Below are 20142 nucleotides of genomic sequence, written 5' to 3' on the forward strand. Positions count from 1 at the left end.
GTGGGTCCCAGATGCAGGAGGGCCCCCAAAGCACCCCCCAAGCCAGCAACCCCCGGTCAGGGGCAGCCACCAAACAGGCCACGGGCTTCGTCGTTCTGGTAACTTAGACAAAGGGAAGCAAGTAAGCTGAGGACGGCCTGTATCCTGCACGCCCGCAGCTTCTCCACGTTCGAGATTCCTGTTTCACTCCCTGCCTCTCCAAATCAAGACCAAAGCCTGGGCTGGCTGGGGGGGGGCTCTTTGGGGAGGCCCCCAGGAGGGAAGGCGGCCGGAGGGCCTCAGCGCCGACCCCCAGCTGTACCTTCTTGCCCTTCTTGGTGGGGGCGACGTTGATCTTGGCCCGTTCCTGGAAGGTCTGTCGCAGCACCTGCCGGACCAGGGGCTCGCGGGCGATCTGCAGGGCCACCATGTAGCAGGCCCCTTCCAGCACGGCCTCGGGGCTGGGGAACTGGCTGCAAAGGGGAGGGGGGTTGTGAGTACGTGCCACAGGACCCTCCGCGGTAAGCCCCTTCCTGGTTTTTTTATTTACAATCTACTCTTCTGCTCCCCGACCGCTGAAAAGAGCTCCAGTGTCGCAGGGGAAAAACAGGAAGGAGAAAGAGCGTGGATTATTAGCCCGAAGGGTGCAGCAGCGTCCAGCCTTCCTGTTCAAAGAGGCAGCTGGCGGGAAAGGAATCAAATCAGCGGTTCTTAATCCTGAGGGCTTTAAGAGGGGTGGGCTTCAAGCAAATGGAGGGAGGGAGGGAGGGAGAGAAGGAAGGAAGGAGAGGGAGGGAGGGAGGGAGGAAGGAAAGGAGGGGAGGAGAAATACTTATGTGTAGAAGATACACATAAATTGACTGTTAATTGTCCTATTGGGGATAAGGAGCAGGAAAGGAAGGAAGGAAGGAAGGAAGGAAGGAAGGAAGGAAGGAAGGAAGGAAGGAAGGAAGGAAGGAAGGAAGGAAAGGAGGGGAGGAGAAGAAATACTTATGTGTAGAAGATACACATAAATTGACTGCTAACTCTCCTATCAAATCAAATTCAGAATAACCCTTAAGAGATTGGCTGAAACGGGCAGAAAACAAACCAGGCAGAGAGGAGGGGGCTTTGCTTTCAGAAGGGGGGGGATCCGGTCCCAGAGGCGAAGGAAACCCCATCCTCCGTTACTGGCAACCCAGCCAAAGCGCTCAGGCCCGGCCTGACGCCCTCACCTCCGTGGGCCAGGCTCCAAAGCCAAGGCAGCAGAAACCGCTCAAGAGCCCCACAAACCTCCCTAAACCGGAGCGGAAAAGGGCTGCCTTGGCGCTGCCCGAAGGAGGGCAGGGGAAGGGAGCCCCCTTGCCCCAGGGCCCTTGGGGAGGAGGAACCCCCCCCCTCACCTGCAGACGTAGTCCTTGGCCAGCTCCAGGGGTTCTGCAGGAAACTGCTCGGTCTCGTGGCGCTGGTAGCTGTCCCGCAGGTTCTCCCCAAACTGCTCGGGGGTCAGCCCAAACTTCTTGGCCAGGCCGTCTGGAGGACACACACACACACACACACACACGGCGTCCATAAATACATAAAGGACACAGGGATTCACTGCGCAAACGGCGGAATGCGTTGCAACACTGTGCAGAAGCACAAACGCCGAGGCAGACGCAAACCTGCACACCTCTAGGTTCAGCCTAAGCATGCGCTACAGGCAGCCCTCAACTTATGACCACGAGGGAGCCCAACATTTCTGCTGCTAAGCGAGGTGGCTCTTAAGTGAATTCTGCCCCGTTTTATGGCTTTTCTGGCCACCGCCGTGAAGGGAATCACTGCGGCTATTGAGTTAGCAACCTGGTTGTTAAGTGAAATGAAATCTGACTTCCCCATTGACTTTCCTTAGGTCACAAAAGGATCACATGACACACACACACACACCAGGACACTGCAACGGTCCTAAGTACCCGCCATTGGCCAAGCCTCTGAATGACTACAGGGATGGTGCAACGGTCATTAAGTGTGAAAAAGGGTTGTCACTTTTTCCAGTGCCGTCGTAACTTTGAACGGTCACTAAGTGAACGGTTATAAGCTGAGGCCTGTATTTACTGACCTCCTTTGACACACCCCCCCCCCGCGACTGAAAGTGCCTGCTGGCTCCCCCCACTTCCCATCAACACCCTGCAGTGCTCGGGGGGGGGGGAAGGAGAGGGGGGAGGCATGAGGAGGTCCCCTTACCTAGACCGGCCGCCTGGCAGATGGTGTACATGTCCCGGCGGGAAGCCTGCTTGAGCTCCGGCCCCTTCGGCTCTTCATCCTCTCCATCCTCTCCCTCGCCTGGAAGGAGAAACAGGCCGGTCACATATCAGCTGGGAAATGCCAAGAATGCCAGGGGAACCTATCAGCACGGAACGTATCAGCACTCTATGGTAAGGCTTCCTGGGAGACAGGAAGTCAGCAGGAGAGGGACAGAGAGAGAGAGCGCCCCAGGCAAGCCGAAGGGCAGAGGGAGGACCTCCCCCCCTTTGGGCCACCCACCCACCCACCCACTCTATGTCCATCAAACCTCTTTCTCTTCATCTCTCTCTCTCTCTCCTCTCTATCTAATCTCTCTCTCTCTCTCTACCCTGGTTCTCTTATGGCTCTATGTCTATCATCCATCCATCCATCATCTATCTACGCTCTCTCTCTCTCTCTCCCATGTGTCTACCTCCATGTCCGTCCGTCCGTCCACCTCCCTCTATCAATGAAAATTCTCAAGTCAGCCAGCTAGGGTTGTCATGGCAACCGAACATCGTTTCTTTTTTGGTTCGAAACAGTTCCGTTTCTTCATCCAAGTAGCTTCTCGAGGGGAACCCAAAAACCCACCCTGGAGGACATCTATGAGGTCCCCCTAACCAACTTGTTCCAACTTGGATAAGCTGGAGTACATTTCAAACCAAAAAATAAAAGATGCCCAGATGTCAACTTCTATCAATCAATCAATCACCTATTTTATCTACTTACCTGCCTGTTGTCCATCTATCCATCCGTTATCCATTCATCATCCCTCTCTCTCTCTCTCTCTCTCTCTCTCATATCTATCCATCCATCCATCCATCATCTGTCTGTCTATCTATCTAACTTTGGGGCCACCCATCTCCCTCACGCAGGGTGGGGGACAATAAAATCAAAGCACACAGGCTACGGAGGTTGAATTTCAGAAAGAGGCAACGTAGGTCAGGAGGCGAAGGTGGGGGGCTCTCCCAGCAGCGCTAACCCACCCCACAGAGGGAGGCCTGCTCCTCTGCGCCCCCCAAGCAAGGCCGGGGCTGAGGCAGGGCTGAAGAGGGCAGGGGAAAAAGGTTCCACAGGCTGGGGGCCACAGCAGGGAAGGCACCCTCCCGGGGCCCTGCCAGTCAGAATTAAACTTTTAACTGACAGGACCCGCAGCATACCCCACCCCCCGCAGCCCCGGGCCTGGTTGGGGGGGGGGGCTGATGCACAACCTGGCTCCCCCAGCAGGCAGGCAGGCCGGCTGGCCCCGCAGCTGTGCCAGGGGGCAAAGGCCCCTTAGAAGCCCGGAAGGCGGGCAGGAGCAGCGTCGCACCTTCCTCCTCCGCGCCATCCTCCCGCAGCCGCTTGTGTTTCTTGCGGCTGGCCTTGGCCGCGTTCTGCATTTTGGGGATGTCTCGGCCGTAGTAGAGCAGGAAATGGTTGTAGACGTCCTTCAGCTCGTCCATCGACTGCACGTCCTTCAGCCTGCAAAGAGAGCACCTTCCAGGAGGGAGGAACGGGGGGGGGGAGGCACCCCAAAAGGAGGCTGCCTGGAGCCCGTCAGCCGAGGTTGTGCCCAGGAGGGGGAAAAGTTAGGGGTCCTCGGTGCTCTCTGCGAGCCTGGTGGTTTTCTTGCAAACGTTTTATCACCCAAACTAGGGATCGTCACCACTAGCGCTGACGACGTTCCCTAGTCGGGTCATGAAACGTCTGCAAGAGAGGCCCCCAGCTCAGAGAGCACCCAGGACCCCACAGTCCTCCTCCTCCTCCTCTGCATTTCCCCCCACTTCTAGCCCTGACGACGTTCCCTAGTCGGGTCATGAAACGTCTAAAGAAAGCCACCAAGCTCAGAGAGCACCAAAGACCCTACAGTCCTCCTCCTCCTCCTCTCTGCAACCCCCCTCCCTCTAGCACTGATGATATTCCCTAGTTTGGTAATGAAACGTCTGCAAGCTCAGAGGGGACCAAGGGCCCCACAGTCCTCCTCCTCCGTGCAACCCCCCCTCCCTCTAGCACTGATGAGGTTCCCTAGTCGGCTCATGAAACGTCTGCAAGAAAACCACCCAAAGGCCCCCATCTCATCCGTGAGCTGCAAATATTCTCCTTTCCTGGTGGGAAAGGGACGCTGGGAGGGGCCTGGCTGTCCTCCGAGCGGCCAGGCCAGAGGGAGGGGGGGGTACCTCTCCATATCGGTGGTGTCCAGGGCCCGGATGCCCTCAGCCAGGGGTTTGTCCGGGTCGGCAGAGATCTGCTCGTACTGGTAGGCTTGCATCTTCTCGAAGAGGCGGGTCAGGTTCTGCTTACGGATCTTCAGCTGGGTCCACTGGAGGAAGAGAGCAGAGGACCCGGCTTTGACTGGGGCCTTTGTGCTCCCCTCCCCAACCGCCGAAGGGAGCCGCCAGCACCCAGGGCACCAGGACAGCCTCCAAATCCTGGGGCTCTTGCCACTGAACCAGGCTGCCTTGCCATGGGGCAGCAGGCAAACACTTCCCTGGGTAGAGTGGGGGTGTCCAACCTTGGCCCCTTGAAGACCTGTGGACTTCAACTCCCAGAATTCCTCAGCCAGGTCTCCAAGCTTGGGCCCTGTAAGACTTGTGGACTCCAACTCCCAGAATTCCCCAGCCAGCCCTGCTGGCTGGGGAATTCTGGGAGTTGAAGTCCACAGGTCTTCAAGGGGCCAAGGCTGGGACTCAAGGCTCACGCAGGCTGAGCTGAGCTCCTCAACCTTGCCAATTGGAAGGTGTGCACGCTCCCAGGCTGGCTAGGGAATTCTGGGAGTTGAAGTCCGTACACCCTTCAAGAAGCGAGAGGCCGCGGGGAAGACCCAGGGGTTTATCCTCTTTCCTGCTCTACTCGGCAATCCAGCACGGAAGGCCTGCAGCGTAAGGCGAAAGCCCAAAGAATTCCACTCTATTCTACAAACGAGAATTGGACAAACTATAGCTTAATAAAGAGTGGATAGTCACTGGAAGCACTGGAGTTTCAGGATGAGGGCTGCCCTTACGATGATTTATTATTTAGTTAGTTAGTTAGTTAGTTTGATCACCTCCAGAAGCGGTGAATGCTCCAACACCAGAGGTTTTTAAGAAGAGACTGGAGAGCCACTTGTCTGAAATGGTGCAGGGTTTCCTGCCTGAGCAGGGGGTTGGACTAGATGACCTCCAAGGTCCCTTCCATTATTGTTATTATGTTGTTGTTGTTTTGTTATTTACAACAGCACTTAAAAAGGTGACATGACTGTTTCCTCCTTACATCCACTGTGGTAGCCCCGTGGTCCTGTGATCAAAATTCAGGTGCTTGGCGACTGACTTGCATTTATGACGGCCGCAGTGCGTCCCAGGGTCAGGTGCTCCCCCTCTGCGACCTTCTGGCAAGCGAAGTCACGTTCAACAACTGTGCTGCTGACTTAACCACTGCAGCGATTCACTTAACGGCCGTGGCAGGAAAGGTCGCAAAATGGGGCAAAACCCAACTTTAACAACTGCCTCGCTTAGCAGCGATTTTGGGGGGCATGTCGAGGGCCGCCTGTAGTTTGGGCTAGAGCAGGGGTAGGCAACCGCGGCTCTTTTATGACTCACGGACCTCAACTCCCAGAATTCCTGAGTCAGTTGACTCAGAAATTCTGGGAATTGAAGTCCGTGACTCATAAAAGAGCCGAGGTTGCCTAGCCCTGGGCTAGAGGCAGGGAGAGACCTAATCTGTTCTTCTCGGCACGGCAGGGCCCCAATTCTGCTTCTCCGCCCAGAAGGGCCACCCACCTTGACCAGAGAGAGTTGCCCCCTCCCCAATGACCCCTCCCCACTCTGGTCCTCACCTTTTCGTCCCACTGCCAGACTCTCCAGAGGTCGTTAATGTGCAGCTCGGGTTCCACGTACTCCTTCCGGTAAAAGGCGATGAAGGGGACCTGCTCCCAGGTAAGACGGGTTTATTAGCGGACGGAAAGGAGGCTGAGGGTGGGGGAGCGGTCAAGGGGGGGTGGTCTCTGCGGGGAGGGGCAGCTGTGCCCGGAAACCATCCTTAAGTCTGAGGGCTCCGCAGCCGCCGCGGCCCCTTCCACCTGCCTCAAAATGTTGGTTCCTCATGAAGTTGAGGGCTTCCTTGATCTTCTGGATGGTGCTGGGCCCTTTGCGGCTGAAGCTGCTGCTGCTCTGGCCACGATCCAGGTAATCGGAACTCTCCTGGGGAGGGGAGGGGGAGAGAAAAAAGGAGCTGGCACCCACAGAGCTCCCCACAGCTCCTCCGGGGGTCTTCCGAACTGGGCTGGCCGGCCCGAGGTCTCCGCGTCCATCGGGCCCTCTCTCCCTGCACACCAGTCTTGCCCCCCCACCAACCGAGGCACAAAAGCCCCACGGAAAGGGCGGGAAATTGCTCCGAAAGCCCCAAGTGTAGGCCACTGCTTCTCAACCGTAGCCCCTTGAAGACGGGTGGACTTCAACTCCCGTCTTCAAGGGGCTACGGTTGAGAAACTCTAGAGCACGTGGATAACAGTAATAAAATTATATGAAGGGAGCCCATAATAGCGAGGTACACGCATGGTGAAAATATACGGAGTCCGTTTCGTGGGGTTAGAGCAGAGACGTCAACCTGGCGCCATGCCGTGATGCCGCGAGACGTATCGGGACTCTTTTGCCATTGCCGGCAGCTGGGCACCCCTGGGTCAGAGGAATTCCAATCCATCATACGGGAGCTATAGGTTCCTTTTTAACATACGCTGCTTCGTAAGGAAAGCCTTAAGGGTTCTCTCTCTCTAAACATCTAGGCTACTTGGCAGGACTTTGGGGCTGAAAGCGAGCCAAGTCAGCCAGCAGGAGGACGGCGGAGATCTCCGTCCTTCCGCTCACGGTTGTCCCAAAGGAGCTTTTCCCCCCCCCCCGAAAAGGCAGCTGGACTGTTTTTCCTGGAAAATGTTTTACTTCTCGTCCAAGAAGCTTCATCAGTTCTTCAAACTTCCTTCTTCCTCCCTCCCTTTCTCTCTCTTTTTCCCCCTTCCCATCTCCTTCCCCTCCCTCTCTCTTTCTCCTTCCCTCCCTCCCTCCCCCCAAGAACTGAAAAAGCTACTTGGATGAGAAGGGAAACGTTTTCAAGGGGGGGGGGAAATAGCCTTTTGGGAAAAGCATCTTTGGGCCAGCCAGCTGGAAGCCCCAGAAGAAGAGATCTGGTGACGGTGTGTGTGTGTGTGTGTGTGTGTTTGTGTGTGTAGGAATGGCAGCCCCCCCACCCCACGCCCCGGCTTGGCTCAGGGCTCCACAGGGCAAGAGACGCCCCGAGCCACACAAACTCTCAGCGGCTGCTGACCGGCCGGCTGGCAGGGCTCCTGGGGGGACAAGGGGGGGGTCCTACCTGCAGGGAGATGGTGGGCATGGCAAAGGCGTTCCGGTAGATCCAGTCGGCTTCCTCTTCCAGCTCGTCGTCTTCCGCGCTCTTCACGGGGATGGAGCGCAGCTGGAGGGAGGCAAGGGGAGAAGGGATGGCCTTGGAGACCCCAGCCCCATTTTGCCCAGCCCCAGCCCTCGAGGGCCTAGCAAGGAAGGAAAGGTCAAAAGACACCCCCCCTCCTCCCCTGTAGGGAACCCAGGCAGTTCTCAAAATTACAACCGTTCGTTTAATGACCGGTCAAAGTGACAATGGCAGCGACTTAGGACCCCACTTCACACTTACGACCGTTGCAGCATCCCCCAGGGTCGATTGGGACGCTTAGCAACTGGCTCATATTTACGACGGTCGCAGGCTCCCGGGGCCGCATGGTTCTGGATAGCAACGGGGGAAGCCAGATTCACTTAACATCCGTAGAGCGAACTTAACAACTGCAGTGTTCAACTTACCAGCCGTGCGGGGCAGGAAAGACTGTAGAATGGGGCAAGACTCGCTTAACAATGGTCTCACGTAGCGACGGAAATTTGGGCTCAAATTTCAAATGAGGTCGTAAGTCGAGAACCGCCTGTATTATTGGCATTTTCCAATCAGTTGCTAGCATATTTTAAGTTTTTAAGAAGGGACTGGACAATCATTTGTCTGAAATGGTATAGGGCAGGGGTCTTCCAACTGGGCCCTTTGATGACTTGTGGACTTCAACTCCCAGAATTCCTCAGCCAGGCACGCGTGCCTGGCTGAGGAATTCTGGGAGCTGCAGTCCACAAGTCCTAAAAGGGCCAAGTTGGAAGACCCCTGGCTTAAAGCATCCTGGCTGAGGAATTCTGGGAGCTGCAGTCCACAAGTCCTAAAAGGGCCGAGTTGGAAGACCCCTGGCTTAAAGCATCCTGGCTGAGGAATTCTGGGAGCTGCAGTCCACAAGTCCTAAAAGGGCCGAGTTGGAAGACCCCTGGCTTAAAGCATCCTGGCTGAGGAATTCTGGGAGCTGCAGTCCACAAGTCCTAAAAGGGCCGAGTTGGAAGACCCCTGGCTTAAAGCATCCTGGCTGAGGAATTCTGGGAGCTGCAGTCCACAAGTCCTAAAAGGGCCGAGTTGGAAGACCCCTGGCTTAAAGCATCCTGGCTGAGGAATTCTGGGAGCTGCAGTCCACAAGTCCTAAAAGGGCCGAGTTGGAAGACCCCTGGCTTAAAGCATCCTGGCTGAGGAATTCTGGGAGCTGCAGTCCACAAGTCCTAAAAGGGCCGAGTTGGAAGACCCCTGGCTTAAAGCATCCTGGCTGAGGAATTCTGGGAGCTGCAGTCCACAAGTCCTAAAAGGGCCGAGTTGGAAGACCCCTGGCTTAAAGCATCCTGGCTGAGGAATTCTGGGAGCTGCAGTCCACAAGTCCTAAAAGGGCCGAGTTGGAAGACCCCTGGCTTAAAGCATCCTGGCTGAGGAATTCTGGGAGCTGCAGTCCACAAGTGAGTCACGCGGCTGTTCGGCTAATCTTGTCAGAGGGTCACCAAAGGGGATCGCCTGAGCCCAGGAAACGGAAACCGTCGTAAATAGGAGCCCGTTGCCAAGGGTCTGAATTCTGATCACGTGACCCGGGGGATGCTGCAAGGCTTGTGTGAAGGACGGTCGTAAGTCACAGCTTACACTTCTGCTGTACCTTCGGTCAGTAAACGAACTGTGGCTAAGCCCAGGACTCCCTGTTCCGTTGAAGGCGGGGCCTTCGCTCCCAGGCAAACCTCCCCCCTCGGGGGGGGGGCTTCGCTGGGCGTTGCCCCCGGGACAGGCCCCACTTCCTGGGACAAGGGGAGGGGCTGAGGCTGGGGTGGTGGGCGGACAAGGAGGGCGGCGCCCTCACCTGGAAGCGCTCGGGCATGTCGGTCACCCGGATCTCGTTGTCCTGGTCGGTCAGGTGGCTGCTCTCCAGCTCGCTGGGCTCGTAGATCTCGAAGATGCTGCGACGGCTGACCCGCTTCTTGGCCGCCTTCTTGGGCCGGACGCGGATCTCGCCCTCCGTCTCCTCCGGCTCGTAGTCGTACTCGTCCTCCATCTCCTCGTCATATTCGTTGTATTTCTCAAACTCGTCGTAGTCAAAGTCCACGCCAAAGATCTCCTGAGCTTCCTGCAAGGCTCTGTGGGAGGAAGCAGGGCCACCACATTCTCAAGAAGGTCCATACCTACTAGTGGATTGAGCTGGTCCCTGTTGTGATTCAGGGTCAGCCTGTGAGTTCGGCAGTTGGGTCGGACGATTCAGAGGAGGGGGGTGTTGGAGAGCTTGCTGAGAATAATATTGAGGCTCCACAGAGCCCTCAGCCAGGCCCCTCCCACCTGGTCACGACGCAGACCCAGCTGTGTGAGCCTGACAGCGTGGATGGAGATGACCCACAGCTGGCCCTGTTCAAGGACGCCCAATGCACGAGGCAGTCAATCAGGAGTAAACAGAGGAAGGCAATGGGGCACCTCGGAAGGAGGCAGAGAAAAGCCACGCCCTGAACTGTATAAAAGGGGAATGCGTGGGAGGGCCGGTTTGCTGAAGGCAACCGCTTGAATAGCTCCTGTTTCATGGTTCGTGTTTGCTCTCTTTGCTCTGTTTATGTTTTTATGTTAACAAATTTGGCAGGCTTAGTTCCAGCCTCTTGCCTTCTTGTAAAAGGGGTTGTCCCTGCCTTTTCTGCAGGGCCGGTAGCAGGCTGGTACAGAACAGTCCCATCCTTAATAGCCATGCCCCCAACGGAACCACCACCTTCTCCAGAAGGTCCATAACCAGATTGAGCTGGTCCCATCCTTAATAGCCATGCCCCCAACAGAACCACCACCTCCTCAAAAAGGCTCATAACCGGATTAAGCTAGTCCAATTCTTAATAGCCATGCCCCCAATGGAAACATCACCTTCTCTAGAAGGTCCATAACCGGATTAAGCTGGTCCCATCCCCAGAAGCCATGCCCCCAAAGGAACCATCACTTTCTCCAGAAGGTCCAGACCCATCAGTGGGCTTAAGCTGGCCCCATCCTGAAAAGCCACGCCCCAAATGGCCTTACGGGCACGTCCAACCACCTCCCATCCCAAGGAATGTCTCCCATCTGGAGAGCCTTTCCGAGCAGGAACAGGCTCTTTCTGAAGAGGGAGGAGGAGGAGGCGACTCACGCGTCTGTGTATCCGGGGAGCTTCTTCCTCCATTTGGGCTTCTTCAGTGGTTGCCCATCATCATCCACAATGAAGTCATCGATGTCTAAGAGAAAGAGCAGCAAGAGCCACTGCAGAGCTGCTCTGACCGGGCTCTTGTGTTCCCCCCCCCGACCAGGTGGGCGGGGCCTGCATTCGCCAGCCGGTCCGGGAGACCCTCGGACCGGGCAAAGGGCATTCGGAGCCCCACAGGGCCAGTTCCTAAGATGGGGACAATGCTTGGGGCATCCCTGGCAGGAAATCCTCTGGCCTTTATTCCTCTCCCACGCCAGCTTGGTGTGAGCTAGCCTTGGGAAGGGGCGGGAATGAGCCAGAGTAACAGAGTCGGAAGGGACCTCGGAGGTCTTCTAGTCCAACCCACTGCTCGGGCAGGAGACCCTGTGCCATTCCAGACAAACAGCCCACTGTTGGGGAAGGGCCCTTCAGGAAAACCTAACTTGGTCCTGGGAACGAGGGGAGGATGATCAGGAAAGTGAAAACTCCAGTAGTCCTTGGCTTACAGCCATTCATTTAGTGACTGTTTGACGTTGCAATGCCACTGACAACAGTGACTTACGACCATTTTTTCACATTTATGACCAATGCGGCATCCCCAGCCCCAGGGGAGCAAACTTCAGGTGCCCGGCAACTGGGTCATATTTTATGACCGTTGCAGGATCCTGGGGTCGCCACGTAGAACCTTCCAACTGGCAAAGCCAGATTTGCTTTAATGACCGCATGACTTACTTAACAACCGCAGTGGTTCACATGACAGTTGTGGCAAAAAAAGGTCGTAAAATAGGGTGCAACTCACTTTAACAACTGCCTTGCTTAGCAATGGAACTGTTGGGCTGAATGGTGGCCCCTGAGGGCTATCTGTGTTCCCCGCCGTGATTTGGCTTGGTGTAACATGGGGGGGGGGGTCTCCAACCTTGGTCACTTTAAGACTTGCGGACTCCCAGAATTCCCCAGCCAGCACGGCAGAGCAAGCATTCTGGGAGCTGAAGTCCAGAAGTCTGAAAGTGGCCAAGGCTAGAGAGCCTGCCTGGGACAGGGGTAGGCAACCTCGGCTCTTTTATGACTCATGGACTTCAACTCCCAGAATTCCTGAGTCAGCTATGTTGAAGTCCATGAGTCATAAAAGAGCCGGAGCCCGGTCCCAGCAGCCCCCCTGGGCTTGTTTGAGGAACCAGGGCAGCTGAAGGAAAAGCAGAGGGTCCCAGGGGAGAAAAGGCCCTGCAGTTAAGAAGGCCCCACGCCCCGCTGCACCCTGGTTCAGGTGACCCTGAGGAGACAAACCCCCAGGTTTGTGAAAGAAGGAAGGCAAACGGCCAGCTGTCTGCAAGGAGTATAAATCCTCCCATTCTCCCACCATCCAGTCGGAGCGGAAGAAGCTCCTTGAATGAGCAGCGAAATGTCTTCAAAGGAAAACGAGAAAGTCCAGGTGCCTCCTGGGAAAAAAAGCACCTTTGGGACTTTAGCCACGACCTGGAAGGCTGAGAGCCTCCGAAGACACCTGAAGGAACAGGTGATTTAAGGAACGGGGTTCCTAGACATGCTCTCCGTTGTTCCAGGGTGGATTAGCGGCATCTTCGTAGCCACCTCTCTGCTGCCTAATAGGCCAGGGCGGTCCAATCTTGGCACGGCCTACCTTGAAGGACTGTCGGCTGAGCAAAATTAGCTACTCCTTTTTTTTTAAAAAAAAAACCTTCGCCATTGTCCTTGCAGCTGGACTTGAATACTGGCTGCCCGGCTCTCTTTGGCTACTCGTCTCCAGCGGGGGCGCCCTCTCCCAGCAAGGCACACCTACCGGACTCGTCTTCCTCTTCGTCCTCCTCATCCTCGGCCGTGGCCAGGTGCCCGTCGGCTCCATCGCCCCCCTCCTCGCCTTCCCCGTCCTGGAAGATCTCTTCCGCGATGGCTTCCTTCTCGTGCTCCTCCTTGCCATACTCCTCCTCCTTGTCGTCTTCGTCGTCGGACATTTTCCGCACCCGCCTGAACTTTTGCTAGGGAGGGAGGGGACACACTGAGTCAAAGCTGGCTGAGGAATTCTGGGAGTTGAAGTCCACAAGTCTCAAAGCTGCCAAGGTTGAGGACCCCTGCCCCAGAGGACCCCCAAAGGAACAGGCGAGTTGGGGAAGAGCTGCGTACGGATGTCACTAGCAATGTCACTTTTCCTGAGGCAGAGCGGGTTGGAAGGGGCCAACTCGCCACGGCCAACTGAACGGCAGAAGGACAAAAGAGTTGGAAGGGGCCTTGGAGGTCATCTAGTCCAGCCCCCCTGCTCACCACGGCCAACTCGCTGCGGGACAACTCAGAGCGGGATTCGCCGACTTCCTTTTCTTTCGCTCGGCCACGTTTTCCTCAAAATGTTTTTACCTCTTCTATCCAAGGAAACCAATCCTATCGTCGTCAGCTTCCCGTAACGCTTTGGTGAATAATAAAACAGAACCGATCCCGCATCGAATCCCCCTACTCTGAGTTGTCCTGCAACAAGTTGGCCGGAGTGAGTAGTAGGCCATGGTGAGTTGGCCGTGGGCCTGGGGGAATGACCAAAATTGTGGAAAACTTTTGGGAAAAGTGTATTTTTGAGGCTTGATGGCTAATAACACCTTTTTTTGGGGGGGAGTAGTACCATAAAATTACATATCAATGGAAAGATAATCAAGAATGCAACGCAACTAAGTTTGTTCAATTATCTGTACTGTGTTCTACGAAAAGTTATAGTCAAATAACCAGAAAAAGGAAGCACAACTTGCTTAGGTTGATATCAGCTTTCTTCCATCTGATTGTAGCCAATGAGCATGACTGTTTAGAGAGCCAATCGGGTGTCATCTCGTTTGGGCAATGAGCCAATCAGATCACAGTAAGATCCGGTTATTGATGTCATGTATTGAAGCTGAGAGGAGGACATTTGTCAATGGGTTATGTGATCGCTATCAAGTTGGTTGGGGGTTTTTTTGTGTGTGTGTTCTTTCATTTAGTGAGCTTGTAAAACGTAATAAAATCAAAGTCATGGTGCAAAGAGTTGACTGGTCGCCCAGAAAGCGATGTAAAATAGTATCATTAAGTGAACAAGTCTACAGTTATAAAGAAATTAGAAGAAAAATTGGTGGAAACTTGTGCAAAAGTGGCATTTCCACTGTACACTTTCCCCAAAAGGTTTCCACAATTTTTGGCCACTACTGTGTTTTATTCGTTCTCTCGTTGAATGTATCGGTTGCCTATCTCACCGTGGGGCCAAGCGGCTTACAATAATGCAAAGGAAGACAATAGCAACAGAACGTAGACTTATACACCGCTCCTCGTGGCTTTGCAGCCCTCCCCGGGCGGTTTATAATGTCGTCCCATTGCCCCCAAGAACCTGGGCCGTCCTTTTACCGACCTCGGAAGGGATGTAAACGGAAGCCAAAGAACAGAGCCGGAAAATAAACCGTGCAAACGAACACGAGGAGAACACGAGGGTCCCAAGGACCGCCTTCCTCCCGCCTGACCTTGGAGACCCGGAGGCTCCCATTACACTCACCCGTTTCACTTTGACGCCCAGGTTTTCTTCAATGAGGTCAAAGTCATCGTCCTCCAGGCGGTCGTCAAAATCTGCCAGGAGAGAGAAGGTCATGCCGTGTGTGGCCTGGCTGGGTTTTTTTTACCAGAGCTGGTTTTGCTGGCATCAGTGCCGAAATGATGTACTCAATAAAGCTTTACGTACATAGAGTGTTCAAAAAGACTCAAAAGGTGCTTGCTTGGTTGGGTTCATCAGTCAGAACACACACACACACACACACACACACACACACACACACACACACATTTAAAACTTTTAATAGAGTAACAGAGTCCGAAGGTCTTCTAGGCCAACCCCCTGTGCCCTAGCAGGAGATCCTACACCATCGTTGCAAATGGTTGTCCAGTCTCTCCTAGAGAACTTCCAGCGTTGGAGTACCCACAACGTCTGGTGTCAGGCCGTTCCACTGGCTAATTGTTCTCACTGTCAGGAAATTCCTTAGTTCTAGGTTGCTTCTCTCCTTGACTAGTTTCCATCTGTTGCTTCTTGTCCTGCCTACTACGGCTTTGGAGAATAGCTTGGCTCCCTCTTCTTTGTGGCAGCCCCTAAGATACTGGAAGATGCTATCCACCCCCAGCCCTTCTTTTCACTAGACATACCCAATTCCTCCAACTGTTCTTCGTATGTTTTAGCCTCCAGCCCCCTAATCATCTTTTAGTAGCACGCTACACTGGGGTCGCTACCAGACCTTTCCTACCTGAATGCGTGGGACGGGCTGATGTGATGGGGCAAAGCCGGTTCCGTGGGCATGCTAGCCCTAGGCCGTGTAAAGCTTTATAGCAGGGGTCCCCAACCCCCGGTCTGTGGACCGGCACCGGGCCGTGGCATGCCAGAAACCAGGCTGCACAAACAAGCGAAGCCCCCTCCACGGGATGCAGGCAGCAGCCGACACCAGGCCCCCTCCGGTCCACAGAGAAACCTCTCCCCACGGAACCGGTCCTGGGTGCCAAAAGTTTGGGGGCCGCTGTTTTATAGGTAATAGCCAACACCGTCCTAGTCATGGCGTGCAACCGTCCCAAAAACTCACTGCGTTTTCTCTTCTTGCGGCCAACGTCGTCCTCCGAGTCTCCCGAATCGCTGGCCTCTTCCTCCTCCTCCTCTTCCTCGTCATCGTCGTCATTGATGAACCCTTTCAGGTTGCCTTGCTCATCCTGGTCATCCAGGTTCTCCTCTTCTTCCTCCTCTGAAAGGGGCGGCCAAAATTATACAAAGAAAAACCAAAGGAGACCGGGAGGCCCTGAAAGGGACCAAGTGTAAAACCTGACAGAGGCGGAAGGACGCCTGTAGAACGAGGCGTCCCACGAAACCCCTTGGCTTTGGGTCAACAAGCCGGTTTATGAAACAGTCGTACGGCAAGCAGCTCTTCTTCTGGGGACTGGCAACCCAGATGCGGGTCCAGTTAAGCGAGGCAGCCGTCAAAAACGGCCGGCAGCTGACCTCAAATTCCAGCAAGGCTGGACGTTGCGGGGCTCCTGACAGGCCAAAGGACTTATCATGACCAAATAAGGCCTTGTCACAAAGGACTGGGGCATCTGTCTGCCATCTCCTGAGGTGATGCCGCTTCTCAGGGCGGGTGCTCTCGAGGGGACCCCTGAGCTGGCAGCTCTGTGAATTTTGGTGGGGCGAGCATTAAGAAATCAGAGAAAGAAAGAGGGCCCCCTCGGCGTGTAGGGCCTGTGCGATGTAGGGCTGTACAGATGGCCAGCTGGGGCTTGAATGGCACTCCGAAGGACGCTGGGAGAGTGCAACTGGGAGAGCCGAGGTACTACGGAAGGGCTTCAAAACTTTGCTCCCTGACGGAAACGGCTGATGGGATCAGCTCACACACACACTCTCACACACAGACAGCCCCCGTGCTGTCTGGCTCTTGGTCTTAGTCCTTACACCTCTCTTTTTAATCATAGCTGCTTTTCTATTTATCTTTTTTATTGTCTGCAAGCCACCCAAGGCTGCCTTATCAGGGAGATGGGCAGCATACACATTTAGCAAATCAGTTTGTACGAGGAGCACGCTGGCTCACGTGGTTAGGATGCGGGGTAAGGGCTTTGCAAGCCCGCGTTCAAGACCCGCGTGCTGCTGTGTGGCAGGGTGAGCTGCTGTCCTTCGCTCCACTCCTTCATGGGGACATGAAAGGAGCCCACCTCACCCCCACCCCCTGCAAACTGGGCGTCCCCTGGGCCTCGGTGATGTCACTGGCTAATCCTTCCAAGCTGGAAGCGCCTTAAAAGGTGCCTCCGACACAAACAGGGACAGGGGAATCAATTTACATGGGCATATTCTGGATTGCCCAAATCTTTGCTGTGCCAGGGCATTCTGGGCCAACTGCAGCCTCTGAATGCTTTTCAAGGGCAGCCCCACACGGAGAACGTTGCAGCAAACCAGTGGTCTTCCAACTCGGCCCTATGATGACTTGTGGACTTCAACTCCCAGAATTCCTCAGCCAGGCGCCTGGCTGAGGAATTCTGGGAGTTGAAGTCCACAAGTCATCAAAGGGCCGAGTTGGAAGACCCCTGCAGTGATCCCACCGCGATTTGATCAGGACACGGGTTATCGTGAATACGGCCCACACAGGATTTATTTTGTTGAATGTATTTGCTGTCCGTCTTCTAACGAAACGGCTTTTAATGTTGACAAATCCAGGGACCGAAAGCCGAACCCGTATGCTGGGAACGAAGCTCACCATCTTCATCTTCCACAAACTTTTTGGGGGGTCTGGAGACCACTTCCCCATCTTCGTCATACTCCTCCTCCGATTCCTCGGCTTCGCTTTCCACAAAGTCGGACATGGCTGTGGTGCTCAGTCGTGCTGCCTGCAGGGGGAAAAAAAGAGGCTGCAGTTGTTAAACTGGCCTGCAAAAGTGCTTTTCACGATCGGCGCAGAAATTACGCTTTTATAAGCTTCTGAGATTCAGAACGTTTGCAACCGACGGCCAGACGAGGCTGCAGAGAATACCAACCTTTCCATTCCCCACCAGCCGGTCAGAACTGAAGAGGCTTCTGATCTCAGAATCCATTTATATCACATTCATAAATGTATGTTTAAAACATTATCCCCCCCCCCCCGGGATTCTGCCGTCTCCCGAGGAAGGAGGAGCGCGTGTGGATTCAGCCTGCCTTAGGTTATTTCAAAGACCAAGGGAAACCTTTTGAACTGGGGGAACAAAAGGAAGGGTTAGGGAAGGAGGCATCTGGCCTGTGTCTCCATTTGAATCTGTAAAGGAAGAAGGCAATAACCGTAAAGATCCGAAGTTCCCTTTTTCCCACGAAAGGGATGACACGAAATAAATGATGGGGAGCTGACCAAATGGGGTTGAGGGAAGGGGGGGTTGAACCGGGAACTCTTTTTTTTATTAAAGAGTTTTACAAAAACAAAATTTTACAATATATCCCCAAATCCCTCCCACCCCAAACCCACCCACTTCCCCCCCCACTTCCCAGAGCTAAATACAGGATTATAATTACAATAATCATATTCTAAATAAAAAATATGCATAATATACAATTAACCAAATTCATAATGTGCTTTAACTCCCCTTTAATATAACTACAAACAACGTACCAATAACAATATCCTACTAAAATCTACTCATAAGCTAAATGGAACTTTTTAGTCCCATACTTGTTTTGAATATAATTTATCCATCTCCTCCAAACTGAAATATATCTTTCCTGTGAATGATCTTTCAAATAAGCAGAAATCTTAGACATTTCTGCAAGATTCGAAACTTTAAACACCCATTCTTCTATAGTGGGCAAGCTATCCTTCTTCCAATATTGTCCCACCAGTAACCGTGCTGCTGTTATCATGTTCAACATCAAGTTAATTTCTTTAACATCACAATCTACAACAATACCCAATAAAAACAATTGCGGAGAAAACTTTATCTTTCTCTTAAAAATCTTTTGAATGTTCCACCAAATTTTAATCCAAAAAGCTTTTATATTTCTACAAGTCCACCACATGTGAAAATAGGTAGCTTCTAAACTACCACACCTCCAACATTTAGACTGTAAACTAGGATACATATTGGACAACTTCTTGGGATCCAGATGCCATCTATAAAACATTTTATAAAAATTTTCTCTTAAATTTTGAGCCTGAGTAAATTTAACATTTCTGACCCAAATTATCTCCCAGGTGTCCAATGAGATTGGTTCCTGAATATTTTGTGCCCACTTTATCATGCAGTCTTTAACCAGTTCTGTTTCCGAATCCAATTCAATTAAAGCATTATATATCCTCTTTATATGTGCACAATTTAAATCTCTAATTTGCTTTACTAAATTTTGATCTGTAATTGTGATGCCAACCTTTTGATCTGACTTCCACCTAGCTTTCAATTGGGTATATTGAAACCAAGAGTAACTTATGTTTTCTTGTCTTAACTCCTCTAATGGTTTAAGTTGCCAATCATTCCCTTGCAATCTAAGTAATTCCTTATAAGAAACCATATCCATACTCACTCCCATAGATACGCCCTCTATCGCGTGTCCAGGAATTCCCCAAATCGGTATTTTATAATTTAACTTATAATAATACTTTTTCCAGACACGCAATAAAGCACTTCTAAGGATATGGGATTTAAAAGCCCTGTCCACCTTCTTATCGTAAAGCAAATATGCATGCCATCCATATACCAAATCTCATCCCTCAAGATGAAGTATTCTCTTGTTAGTTAAATTAAGCCAATCACTAATCCAGGTCAAGGCAACCGCATCATAGTACAATTTCAAATTCGGCGCCTTGAGTCCCCCTCTTTCCCTGGCATCTTGTAAAATCTTAAATTTAACTCTTGGTTTTTTCCCCGCCCAGATAAATTTGTTAATACCCTTCTGCCATTGATCAAGGTTGGCATCCTTTTTCAATATAGGTATCATTTGAAACAAAAAGAGAAACTTTGGTAGAACATTCATTTTAACAACTGCAATTCTTCCCAGTAATGATAATTGTAATTTTTTCCAATTATTTAGGTCCCTTTGTACCTTCAACCATAGTGTTTCATAATTATTCTTATACAATTTTACATTTGAGGCTGCAATATATACTCCTAGATATTTAACCTTCTTCACTATTTCAAAACCTGTTAATTTAGATAACATATCCCTTTCACTCATAGATAAGTTCTTGGATAATATCTTAGTCTTATTACTATTCACCTTAAACCCAGAAACCTTACCATACTGAGTTATAATTTCCATCAAGTCTATAACCGACTGTAACGGTTGGGATACTGTCACAACCAAGTCATCAGCAAAAGCTCTCAGTCTATAATCATTCTGTTTTATTTTAATTCCCTTTATCATAGAGGACTCTCGAATTTTAATTAATAAAATCTCTAATGTTAAAACAAACAGTAATGGTGATAGGGGGCAACCCTGTCTTGTACCTTTTTCAATTCTAAAAGTCTCTGTTAGTCCCCCATTAACTATAATTTGTGCAGTTTGTTGTTGATATATAGCTTTAATAGCATGTAGAAAACCTTCTCCAAAATTCATCTCCTCAACAACTCTTAATAAAAATTGCCAATTCAATTGGTCAAAGGCTTTCTCTGCATCCAAAAATATCAATGCTGCAGGGACTTGGTTGTTCTTATCCAAATATTCAAGCAAGTTAACAATTTGTCTTACATTATATTTCATATACCTCCCAGATATAAATCCCGATTGATCACTATAAATCATTTGTTTCAAAACTTGCATTAATCTATTAGCCAATACTTTAGCAAAAATCTTATAATCTGTATTTAAAAGCGATATAGGTCTATAATTTTTAGGTTGAGTAAGGTCTTGATCCTCCTTTGGAATCAACGATACAAAAGCTGTCCTCCATGATGGAGGAACTACACCTCCAGTC

At 52.1% G+C, this 20142-nt stretch overlaps 1 protein-coding gene across 1 annotated transcript in view; it reads right to left on the minus strand.

Annotated features, from left to right (window-relative positions):
* SUPT6H (SPT6 homolog, histone chaperone and transcription elongation factor) overlaps positions 1-20142 on the minus strand; it is a 54039-nt gene that overhangs the window by 24813 nt on the left and 9084 nt on the right. The window contains exons 2-15 of the mRNA XM_081338650.1: positions 16969-17098; positions 15316-15471; positions 14250-14320; positions 12534-12729; positions 10706-10790; positions 9419-9692; positions 7540-7641; positions 6261-6377; positions 6014-6103; positions 4380-4522; positions 3533-3684; positions 2182-2280; positions 1362-1491; positions 302-452 (exon numbers count right to left, since the gene is read on the minus strand). Of these exons, the coding sequence (XP_081194776.1) occupies positions 302-452; positions 1362-1491; positions 2182-2280; positions 3533-3684; positions 4380-4522; positions 6014-6103; positions 6261-6377; positions 7540-7641; positions 9419-9692; positions 10706-10790; positions 12534-12729; positions 14250-14320; positions 15316-15471; positions 16969-17074 (1872 nt within the window). The 5' untranslated portion in view covers positions 17075-17098. The remainder of the gene's footprint in view (positions 1-301; positions 453-1361; positions 1492-2181; positions 2281-3532; positions 3685-4379; positions 4523-6013; positions 6104-6260; positions 6378-7539; positions 7642-9418; positions 9693-10705; positions 10791-12533; positions 12730-14249; positions 14321-15315; positions 15472-16968; positions 17099-20142) is intronic.

Source organism: Vipera berus (assembly GCF_964194415.1).
Source record: "Vipera berus genome assembly, chromosome: 1".
NCBI lineage: Eukaryota > Metazoa > Chordata > Lepidosauria > Squamata > Viperidae > Vipera > Vipera berus.